The sequence below is a fragment of the Lolium rigidum genome, chromosome 7 (assembly GCF_022539505.1).
Source record: "Lolium rigidum isolate FL_2022 chromosome 7, APGP_CSIRO_Lrig_0.1, whole genome shotgun sequence".
NCBI classification, from domain to species: Eukaryota; Viridiplantae; Streptophyta; class Magnoliopsida; order Poales; family Poaceae; genus Lolium; species Lolium rigidum.
Genome location: NC_061514.1, coordinates 63,038,276 through 63,050,515, shown reverse-complemented (window position 1 = coordinate 63,050,515; position 12,240 = coordinate 63,038,276). Strand labels below are relative to the sequence as shown.

The window sequence follows — 12,240 nt, the reverse complement described above, 5'->3', positions numbered from 1 at the left end:
GGGCTCCCGGAAACACTTGGGCAACAGTTCGATTTTCCGTGGTGGAAGGGCGCCCAAGCGCGACGGACCGAAAAAATCGTCGTTGGACTTTGCCTGACGCAGTTTCGACAACAGAACCCATATCGTCGGGTTAGGCCCATAGGCGACGAAAAATACCCCTTAGTGGACGATTTTGGGACGTTGTCTATCAGAACTTTTCTTGTAGTGTGAGTACGATGATCTTCCTATGCCCTGTACCCATGTTAGTGATCATGATTTGGATGAGCACACTACCTTTGATATTGGAAATCTCTTTGGTACTGATTATGAAAGTAATGATGATAGCATTATTCATGTCCCCTTAAACGATGATATTGAAAGCTCTAAGCTTGGGGATGTTGTGCTTGAAGATCCTATATTTGAGACCTCTACTTTTAGTGAAAATGATGATATTACATATTCTGGTTTAGATAATCGCTATAGAGATGGATATGACACATATTACAATTATCCTTATGAAACTTGTCATAGTTATGATGGGCTTGCCAAAAACCATTCCCTTAGTATGCAACTTGTTTACCATGTTCAAATTCTTGATAATGATCCTGCTCCAATTACTATTAATGAGAAGAGTTTTTCTTATGTCAAAAATAATGATACCTTTATGCATATGAACCATGATAAGAATGTTTTAAGTGATGGTTATATTGTGGATTTCATCAATGATGCTACTTGAAAGTTATTATGAGAGAGGGAAACATGGTTATATTCATCTTAATAATATTAAGTTTCCCCTGTTTATGTTGAGAATCTTGAAATTGTGCTTGTGTTGTTTTTCTATGCTTGCCACTTTGTTCTTCATGAATCTATTTGTGTGCAAGATTCCTTTTCATAGGAAGAGGGTTAGGCTTAAATTTGCTTCATACTTGCTTTTTGATACTCTCTTTGCTGCGACTCTCATCCTTATGAAAGCATCATCATTGAAATTGCTAAGCCCATCTTAATGGCTATAAAGAAAGAACTTCTTGGGAGATAACCCATGTGTTTATTTTGCTACGAGTACCTTTGTTTTATATTTGTGTCTTGGAAGTTGTTACTACTGTAGCAACCTCTCCTTATCTTATTTTTATTGCATTGTTGTGCCAAGTAAAGTCTTTGATAGAAAGGTTGATACTAGATTTGGATTCTTACGCGAAACAGATTTCTTGCTTGTCACGAATCTGGGCCTAATTCTCTGTAGGTAACTCAGAAAATTATGCCAATTTACGTGAGTGATCCTCAGATATGTACGCAACTTTCATTCAATTTGAGCATTTTCATCTGAGCAAGTCTGGTGCCATTTTAAAATTCGTCTTTACGGACTGTTCTGTTTTGACAGATTCTGCATTTTATTTCGCATTGCCTCTTTTTCTGTGTTGGATGGATTTCTTTATTCCATTAACTTTCAGAAGCTTTGTGCAATGTCCAGAAGTGTTAAGAATGATTGTGTCACCTCTGAACATGTGAATTTTTGATTGTGCACTAACCCTCTAATGAGTTTTCTTGAAGTTTGGTGTGGCAGAAGTTTTCAAGGGTCAATAGAAGAGGGTGATATAATGTGATCGAGAAGAGTGAAAGGTCTAAGCTTGGGGATGCCCCGGTGGTTCATCCCTGCATATTTTAAGAAGACTCAAGCATCTAAGCTTGGGGATGCCCAAGGCATCCCCTTCTTCATCGACAATTTATCAGGTTTCTTCTCTTGAAACTATATTTTTATTCGGTCACATCTTATGTACTTTACTTGGAGCGTCTGTATGTTTTTGTTTTTGTTTTGGTTTGAATAAATGATTGTTTGGGAGAGAGACACACTCCGCTGGTTCATATGAACACATGTGTTCTTAGCTTTTAATTTTCATGGCGAAGGTTGAAACTGCTTCGTTAATTGTTATATGGTTGGAAACGGGAAATGCTACATGTGGTAATTGGTAAAATGTCTTGGATAATGTGATACTTGGCAATTGTTGTGCTCATGTTTAAGCTCTTGTATCATATACTTTGCACCTATTAATGAAGAAATACATAGAGCTTGCTAAAATTTGGTTTGCATAATTGGTCTCTCTAAGGTCTACATAATTTCTAGTAAAAAGTTTGAACAACAAGGAAGACGGTGTAGAGTCTTATAATGTTTACAATATGTCTTTTATGTGAGATTTGCTGCACCGCTTCATACTTGTGTTTGTTTCAAACAACCTTGCTAGCCTAAGCCTTGTATCGAGAGGGAATACTTCTCATGCATCCAAAATCCTCGAGCCAACCACTATACCATTTGTGTCCACCATACCTACCTACTACATGGTATTTCTCCGCCATTCCAAAGTAAATTGCTTGAGTGCTACCTTTAAACATTTCAAAAGTTATCACCTCTGATTTGTGTCAATGTTTTATAGCTCATGAAGAAGTATGTGGTGTTTATCTTTCAATCTTGTTGGGCAACTTTCACCAATGGACTAGTGGCTTCATCCGCTTATCCAATAACTTTGCAAAAAGAGCTGGCAATGGGATTCCCGGTCCCAAATTAATTAACAAAAATAGACACTCCTCCATGGTATGTGATTGTTGGACGGCACCCGAAGGATTCGGTTAGCCATGGCTTGAGAAAGCAAAGGTGGGGAGGAGTGTCATCTAAATAAAACTAAAATAAAAAGGCACTCCTTCATGGTATGAGATTGTTGGCGTGCACCCGAGGATTCGGTTAGCCATGGTTTGTGAAAGAAAGGTTGGAAGGAGTGCCACACAAAAATAAAAATAAAATGGGAGCCGCTCTTTGAAGGTTTGTCTGGCAAGGGGGTTAGAGTGCCCACTACCATTCGTTGACAACAACAAACACCTCTCAAAACTTTACTTTTATACTCTCTTGATACCATGAAGGAGTGCCTTTTTATAACTCTTATGCAATCAATGCTTCAAAATCAAAGCTCTAGCACAAATATAGCAATCAATGCTTCCCTTTGCGAAGGGCCATTCTTTTACTTTTTATGTTGAGTTAGTTCACCTATTTCTCTCCACCTCAAGAAGCAAACACTTGTGTGAACTGTGCATTGATTCCTACATACTTGCATATTGCATTTGTTATATTGCTCTATGTTGACAATATCCATGAGATATACATGTTACAAGTTGAAAGCAACCGCTGAAACTTAATCTTCCCTTGTGTTGCTTCGATACCTATACTATGGAATTATTGCTTTATGAGTTAACTCTTATGCAAGTCTTATTGATGCTTGTCTTGAAGTACTATTCATGAAAAGTCTTTGCTTTATGATTCATTTGTTTACTCATGTCATTACCATTGTTTTGATCGCTGCATTCATCTCATATGCTTACAATAGTATGATCAAGGTTATGATGGCATGTCACTTAAGAAATTATCATTGTTATCGTTTACCTACTCGAGGGCGAGTAGGAACTAAGCTTGGGGATGCTTGATACATCCCAAACGTATCCATAATTTCGTATGTTCCATGCTACTTTATTGATGATACCTACATGTTTTATACACATTATATGTCATTATTATGCGTTTTCCGGAACTAACCTATTGACGAGATGCCAAAGGGCCAGTTGCTGTTTTCTGTTGTTTTTGGTTTCAGAAATCCTAGAAAGGAAATATTCTCGGAATCGGACGAAATCAACGCCCAATATCCTAATTTTCCCGGAAGCTTCCAGAGCACCGAAGAAGGGCCAGAGGGGAGCCAGGAGGGCCCCACCCCACAGGGCGGCGCGGCCAAGGGGGGGGCGCCCCCCTATGGGGAGGGAGCCCCGTGGCCCCTCCGACTCCGCCTCTTCGCCTATAAAGGCCTTCCTGACCTAAAACACCGATACGTTTTGACGAAACCCGAGAAAACCTTCCAGAGCCGCCGCCATCGCGAAATCAAGATTCGGGGGACAGAAGTCTCTGTTCCGGCACGCCGCCGGGACGGGGAATTGCCCCCGGAGTAATCTCCACCGCCGTCTCCACCGCCATCTTCACCGCCATCGCTGTCTCCATGATGAGGAGGGAGTAATTCACCCCCGGGGCTGAGGTCTCCGCTGTAGCTATGTGGTTCATCTCTCTCTTTATGTGATCTAGTTGAATATCATCTATGTGCTACTCTAGTGATGTTATTAAAGTACTCTATTCCTCCTGCACGGTGTAATGGTGACAGTGTGTGCATCGTGTAGTACTTGGCGTAGGCTATGATTGTAATCTCTTGTAGATTATGAAGTTAACTATTGCTATGATAGTATTGATGTGATCTATGCCTCCTTCATAGTGTGATGGTGACAGGTGTGCATGCTATGTTAGTTCTCGGTGTAATTGTGTTGATCTATCTTGCACTCTAAGGTTATTTAAATATGAATATCGAATATTGTGGAGCTTGTTAACTCCGGCATTGAGGGTTCGTGTAATCCTACACAATTAGTGGTGTTCATCATCCAACAAAAGGGTGTAGAGTAGTCCTATTATGTTATCATTGTTGAGAGTGTCCACTAGTGAAAGCAGGATCCCTAGGCCTTGCTTCCAAGCATCGAATCACCGTTTGTTTACTGTTTTGTTGCATGTTTACTCGCTGCCATATTTTATTCAGATTGCTATTACCACTCACACTCATCCATATTACTTGTATTTCACTATCTCTTCGCCGAACTAGTGCACCTTTACATCTGACAAGTGTATTAGGTGTGTTGGGGACACAAGAGACTTCTTGCTTTGTGGTTGCAGGGTTGCTTGAGAGGGATATCTTTGACCTCTTCCTCCCTGAGTTCGATAAACCTTGGGTGATCCACTTAAGGGAAAACTTGCTGCTGTTCTACAAACCTCTGCTCTTGGAGGCCCAACACTGTCTACAAGAATAGAAGCACCCGTAGACATCATGGTGTCTCTCCAATAAGATAAATAGCATGTTGGGTGAACAAATTGCAGTTGGGCAATTGACAAATAGAGATGCACATACATATCATGATGACTACTATGAGATTTACTTAGGGCATTACGACAAAGATCATAGACCGCCATCCAGCTTGCATCTATGCCTAAAAAGTCCACCTTCAGGTTAGCATCCGCACCCCTTCCAGTATTAAGTTGCAAACAGCAGACAATTGCATTAAGTACTGTGCGTAATGTAAACAACACAAATATCCTTAGACAAAGCATCGATGTTTTATCCCTAGTGGCAACAGCACATCCACAACCTTAGGGGTTGCTGTCACTCCCCCAGATTCAATGGAGACATGAACGCACTATCTAGCATAAATACTCCCGCTTGGAGTCACAAGTATCAACTTGGCCGGAGCCTCTACTAGCAACGGAGAGCATGCAAGAACATAAATAACATATATGATAGATCAATAATCAACTTGACATAGTATTCCATATTCATCGGATCCCAACAAACACAACATGTAGCATTACAAATAGATGATCTTGATCATGATAGGCAGCTCACAAGATCTAAACATGATAGCACAAGAGGAGAAGACAACCATCTAGCTACTCGCTATGGACCCGTAGTCCAAGGATGAACTACTCACGCATCAGTCCGGAGGCGGGCATGGTGATGTAGAGCCCTCCGAGTGATGATTCCCCTCTCCCGGCAGGGTGCCGGAGGCGATCTTCTGAACCCCCCGAGGTAGGGTTGACGGCGGCGGCGTCTCTGGAAGTTTTCTCGTATCGTGGCTCTCGGTACTAGGGTTTTCGCGACGGAAAGATTATATATGCGAAGGGGCAGCGTCGGGGGGCGCCTGAGGGGCCCACCCCATAGGCCGGCGCGGCCAGGGGCCCCACCGCGCCGCCATGTGGGGTGGCCACCTCGTGGCCCCTCTTCGACTCTTCTTCGGTGTTCTGGAACACTCCGTGGAAAATAAGACCGTGGACTTTTGTTTCGTCCAATTCCAAGAATATCCGTAAACTAACTTTTCTGAAATCAAAAACAGCAGAAAATAGGAGCTGGCACTGCGGCATCTTGTTCATAGGTTAGTCTCGGAAAATGCATAAAAACATTATAAAGTATGACTGAAACATGTTAGTATTGTTATAAAACTAGCATGGAACATAAGAAATTATAGATACGTTCGAGACGTATCAAGCTACACTAAGGAAAATCCTCCTCTGGATTCGTATTGGACTTCGACTACAAGTGTCCACACAAATTTTTCCAAAGTTAGCATCCTTCCATGTTGAAGTCGAATTCTTCCTCCTCTTCGCTAGGTCTGGCTTGCTTCATGGGCTTTTGTACGTAAATCAACCCATATTTGACTTTGCTTGCCGCAACTCTTAGATGTCCATCCTTCAATCTACATGCATCTAAGTCATCCTAACTCCGTCTCCTTCCTAATTATGGCTCAAGACTTAGCCACGCCTTCCTTGACTTAGTCGCTCACATGCCTTCCTCACCTTAGTCGGGTACCTGCTAACAGCAACCCTCCTTGTCACCCATCACTCGACACAGTTAACAACCAATAGCCAACAACTAGCACAAACAACACCTCGTAGACATCAACCATCAGTCACCAGCGCACAAACAACAACCATCAGCCACCAACACAACACAAACATAGATGTATCTTTACTCTGAAATTTAGCAAAGAGTGGAGAATCCCAACCACATAATGCCAATTGAAGAACAGACATTAGTATGTAAATGGAAAGTTATTTGCAAAGTAAAGTAACAGGTGCAAGTGAAAAACATAGTGCCTAAGAGATTTTGCACGAAACCAAGATTGCATGCACATGAGAGCTTCAACCACATTATGAGTAAGTCTACTATGATGTGCATTGAGTACTCTTCCAGTACTAGTGTTGAATGCAGATTGAGAAGCCACAAATGTTATGGGATAGGCAATGTACTACGAGCAAGTTTTTGCAAGGTAGGAAACATCGAGCCGCTAACCTTCCACAAATTGATGGTATCCAATTATTGTGTTCTAGTCAGTCTAGCTTCTTCCAAATACAAGTCCAATTATGTATGGATTAATGAAGAAGGGACAACGGGGCGACTAGACAAATATATATCATAGAGTTTCATTGCTTCATCTTCATCTCTAGATGGCTTAGCAACAAAAGCATCTGATGTATCACCACCTTCAACTTCATCTTTATATTGCTTCCACAATTTAATCAATAAAAACTTCTCACCTTCTCTATTTCTATGGTTGCATGCTCTCTTCCATAGAGGGGGCCATAAAGAGCATTGAGAATGTGAATTTTATACCTTGGATGAAGAACCGTTGCAATGGACATAAGACCATCGATATCTTTCCAATATTTCTCAAACTTAGCATGCACTTTAGGTGTGGCTGAGCAAAATGCAACACTATCGCACAACCTCTATATACATGCTCTAATACACTCATTCCATCTTTTAAAGGTGAGTTTAATATGCTAGCAACACAAGACATATGTAATTGACCATCCAACATGGGAAAACTTGTATCGAACTTATCTGGCAATATAACCATAGCCTTGGCATTTGTTGTACAATTGTCCAAAGTGATGGGTGAGATCTTCCTCTCAATGTGACACTCAACGAGGCATGCATACAAGGCTTCACATATAACCTTAGCATACATGGCACATAAGCAAAACTATTTGACACAATAAAACGGCAAAAGTCATAAGTATTGCATAATCATAGTATGGAAATGTTCCATAAGTGGCACATGGGAAAATACTACTGAAGAGCAAAACCTACGGTACATGGGTGCCACCTATGGAAATGTTCTAATTTGGGAGAAAGTTATAGCTGTGTGATCAAAACCTCCAAATTTGTATTTAGTCAGAATGAGACAAATAAGATAGTTTAGTTAATTATTCATCAGTATAGAACTATAGAGACAAGTCAATATAATATATTGAGAATACCAACGTTGAAATCGGGAAGGATGAGTATTAAACCTGTCCAATAAACTTTGCAAGCTCCCCTTTATCTTGCTCGAACAAAAAACACATCCATGAGAAACTTAAAGTTCAACATTGCAATGAAATAGGTAATCTTAACTTATGCTCGGGACGCAAAGATTTTCATCCACATTTAGCCACCTAAATATTAGTTCGAATAAGATAAATAACCAAGTTTAGGCTAAGTATTGGTTACACCAAATTGTCCATAATAAATTGTTAGATAGTTAATTTGTTGATCTAATAACTACTCCAACTCAATCTAGTCTATTTTGAGTTGCAAGTGGTCACGAAAAGTAAGAAAGAATGTGAGCAGTGTAAAAAAGGAAAAGTAGAAATAGAGGATTTCTATGAGCTCTACAACCAAATAGTTTCAGTTACCACATCTAGTTCTTAGAATCAAGAAACATAACCCTTCAGGTAAATGGGACCACTCTTGAGAGAGGCTTGGAAGTTGGAGCTAAAAAGGTTTAGTTTCTACACATTATTCAATGTTTTACGAACATAGCGTGTCTATAGTTGTTATTCCACTCATAGATGAGATTTGGGTTCAACCCCATTGGATCGGTCATTGGACATGGAAGCGAGCACACCTACTTGTATAGCTACACAACTAGCCTCTTTCACGACTGTGACCGTCGGTCGTCTCTTTTATCTAGGAAATAAACTACTGCCTCTTTACGATGTACCATCGAAAAATATAGTTACTACACCGTTCGTTGCCTATACTATTTACATTTTTTATCAAGGACAATTACATATATTTGGAAAAACATACTTACTCCACCGTCCGCAGCCTTTTTCAATCGGGAGAAATACTACTACCTTCTTATGTAGCAACTTCGGAAACAAATATATGCTACCGTCCACCTATACTAATTCCCTCTTTTAAACGGGAAAAATATTATTGCCTTCTTCTACGGTATATTCGGAAAAACCATTGTTTCTCCACCGTCCATAGCTTATATGCTACTGCAGTCTTCTACCGTACCTTCGGAAAAATACACTTACTCCACCATGTGCCCCTCTTTCGACAGGGGAAAATATTACTGCCTTTTTTTTGTAGCAACTCCGAAAATATCTAGATTATTATTGCCTCCTTCTCTTTGTTATCTACGAAAAAGTTGCTCCATCGTCCCTTGCCTCTTTCAGCTGGCACGCGTTGTCCTCCCTCCAGGTAGTGCAGCTACAATCTAGCACTACTGCCATGCTACTCTCTTCTATTCCATCTCCGCAAAATCACCTAGTGAATTTTGTCTATACTGCCCTCTTTTTCACCGCACAACGGTCACCCTCGGGTGCGCAAAAATAGTTCCGAACCTTAGCTCTACAATAGCACTTCTCCATTATTTTAACAGTGTTTCGATCATAGCACTTCTAGAATGCCTCAAAAACCTGGATATTGTGTTACTTTTATAATATAATATAGTTTAACAAATAATTTAATAGCTAAGGGCGGGGCGTGCCGCCGCGTAAATGAACACATTTTACCTTGCTTTTATGAGTTCCCTCTCATTTACAATCCCATCGGTCATTCAAATTATTGACCTCATGGACGCCAATGGAAAAAATTGCATCTTTCAAATTTATCTGGTCGTCGAGTCGCCAGAACATTGGCCGAAACTTGTGGCTCTCGTAAGTGGCTACAGCTTGTGATGTTTTCATTGAAAAGAAGTCAAGTACTACCACAAGTCCAATTTTGCCTTGGACGATAGCTTTCGTGATGTCTTGGACCCCAAATTCGCCTGCCAGCACTTCAGATCTGTGGCATCACACGTTAACTGGTGGCTGTCCACCGGGCAAGAGCTACGTGGACCAAGCATCCCCAGAGGCCAAATGAGGCCGTGGCTTCCCCTCGTGTTGCCCCCAAGATCTGAGCTTCTTTCACTTGCCGGGTAACTACACCTCCACGTCATGGATCTCCTCGAGTTTCTACGGGAACTCACGTGGCTAGATCCCACCCGTCCGAAACAGACACTCCCACCACAAGATGCACGTAAAAAACAGCGATACGGAATCTCCTCCATCGCAGGATAAGGTGCCTTCGTCCTGAACATCGTCGTTCTTCCATTCCCAACCTCCAGTTTCCACTCCATCGTGATGGCAGCCAAATGCTACTCAGACTGGCCTCCCCTCCCCCCTCTCCATCCATCGAGACGAACATCGCCCAGCACCTCCCTCTGCACGATCAAGCGGCAGCTCGCAACTTTCGTCCTGCACTGCTCCAGGTCCTGCGCTTCCCCTGTTCTTGAGCCCAAGAATTTCTCCGGTGAGCTCCATGTCTTGTCTGCTCCGTCGCCGGCGCCGCCGGCGCCCGTGCCGCCGGTTCGGGACGCTCCGAAGCTCGGCATCTCCAACAAGTTCATCCGAGGCCTCTGCAGCGACCGGCAGACCGAGCAGCTCGCCTTTGAGTGCTATAGGCGGGCTCTGCAGCAGCCGGAGTTCCGGCCGGACAAGAAGACGATGAACGCGCTGGTGGTGCAGCTGCTCAGGGCCAAGCAGTGGAGCTCGCTGGGGCTTCTGGTCGAAGATCTCAGGGCCTACGGTGTGCTCCCGGAGAGACGGACGTGCGCGCGGCTCGTGGCGAGCTGCGTCAGGGCGAGAAAGTTCGGTCTCGCCGACGTGGTGCTCGAGGTTCTCGAGGGGAAGAAGGGCCCAACCGCCGCCGTGTGCTTCAGCTCGGCGTTGCAGGCTTACAACAAGCTGCACATGTACCGGAGCACGGTGCTGCTGTACGAGCGGATGAAGGCGGCCTGCCTGTCGGTGAACGCCGACGCCTACCGCGCCGTTATGGCGGCGTTGGGGGCGTTGGGCGAGCCGGACCTGGTGGCATCGCTGTTCAAGCAGTACAAGGCTCGGAAATGGTACCCCTCTGAAACCTGTCTCGAGACCTACACCATCGCCTGCGACGCGCTGGGACGGGCAGGCAGGGCCTTGGATGCGCTCAAGTGCCTGCGAGAGATGGAGGCGGACGGCATCTCGCCGAACGCCGCGATCTACTCCTCGGTCATCGGCGCTTTGGCAGATGCCCGAGAGACGGCGTCGTCGGAAGACGTGTACCATGAGGCGTGGAGGAAAGATATGCTGCGAGATCCGGACATGTTCCTGAAGATGATCATCATGCAGGTCGAGACCGGGCTGCTGGAGGACACGCTCGGCGTTGCGAAGGACATGAGGGAGATCGGCTTGAGGGTCACCGACTGCATCATGTCCACGATTGTCAATGGCTTTGTGAAGAGGAGAGGCCTGAAGCCAGCCATCAGAGCTTATGACAAGCTGATCGGCTTAGGGTGTGAGCCTGGTCAGGTCACCTACGCCTCGGCGATCAACGTGTACTGCCGGCTCGGCCGGAGCGACAGGGCGGAGTCCGTCTTCTCCGAGATGATCGACCGGGGCTTTGACAAGTGTGTGGTGGCATATGGTAATATGATCTCCATGTATGGGCAGATCAGGAGAGCGTCGGACGCCACGAGGCTGCTCGCGCTGATGAAGCAGAAGGGGTGCGAGCCCAATGTCTGGGTGTACAACTCCCTCCTGGACATGCGTGGCAAGCTTGGAGATTCCAGGCAGGCTGAGAAGATCTGGAAGGAGATGATGCGGCGCAAGGTCCAGCCTGACCGGGTGAGCTACACGGCCATCATCGGCGCGTTCAACCGGTCGGGAGAGCTTGATCGCTGCATTGAGTTCTACCAGGAGTTCAAGGAGACTGGGGGGAAGGCTGACAAGACCCTGGCTGGTCTCGTGGTAGGGGTGTTCTGCAAAACCAGCCGGTTCAACGAGCTTGTCCAGCTGCTGAGGGACATGAAAATGCAGGACATAAAGCTGGACAGGAGGTTGTACACGATCGTCCAGAACAGCCTCCGAGAAGCCGGACTGGAGGTTCATGTGAGGTGGCTCCAAACTTATTTCAGTTCAATGGAGGAGAAAACTTGATGTCACACTCCAGGAGTGGGTTCCTGGTGTTCATCTTCAGCACCGGAACATGGCGATTGGGTGTCTTGAAAAGGCACTGCTCTGTAAATTTGAAGCAAAATAGGTAAATATTTGCTTGCCCGATGCTCCTTGAAGCTTACATGCTTGCGTTCCTCAGGCTCAGTCCTTCCCTGCATCATGAAGCATTAACACTGTAAATGTATTTTAGAATGTGCGACCTTTGTATCACCAAAATGATCTCATTCGAGATTTCTCGGATAAGCTGTATAGCTCAATAATCAATTCTGGATTAATGTTAAATGTAAAATGATACTCGTGTACAGTTGTACTATAGCCCACCGTGGAGGCGGATGTAACTTAACATTTCACAGATGCTCACATTGGGCTTTTTATATTATTAATTTTTATTTGAA

General features: G+C 44.0%; 1 protein-coding gene across 1 annotated transcript; it reads left to right on the top strand.

Moving 5' to 3' along the window:
- The first annotated feature begins 9,853 nt into the window (after positions 1-9,853).
- On the top strand, positions 9,854-12,240 carry LOC124675091 (pentatricopeptide repeat-containing protein At5g13770, chloroplastic-like). Its single transcript, XM_047211162.1, has one exon. It carries the CDS (start codon positions 9,995-9,997, stop codon positions 11,825-11,827), a length of 1,833 nt encoding a protein of 610 aa, XP_047067118.1. The 5' UTR covers positions 9,854-9,994; the 3' UTR covers positions 11,828-12,240.

What these genes read in the sequence shown, in the direction of transcription:
- LOC124675091 (XM_047211162.1), top strand. Translation starts at nt 9,995, where the DNA reads ATGGCAGCCAAATGCTACTCAGACTGGCCTCCCCTCCCCCCTCTCCAT.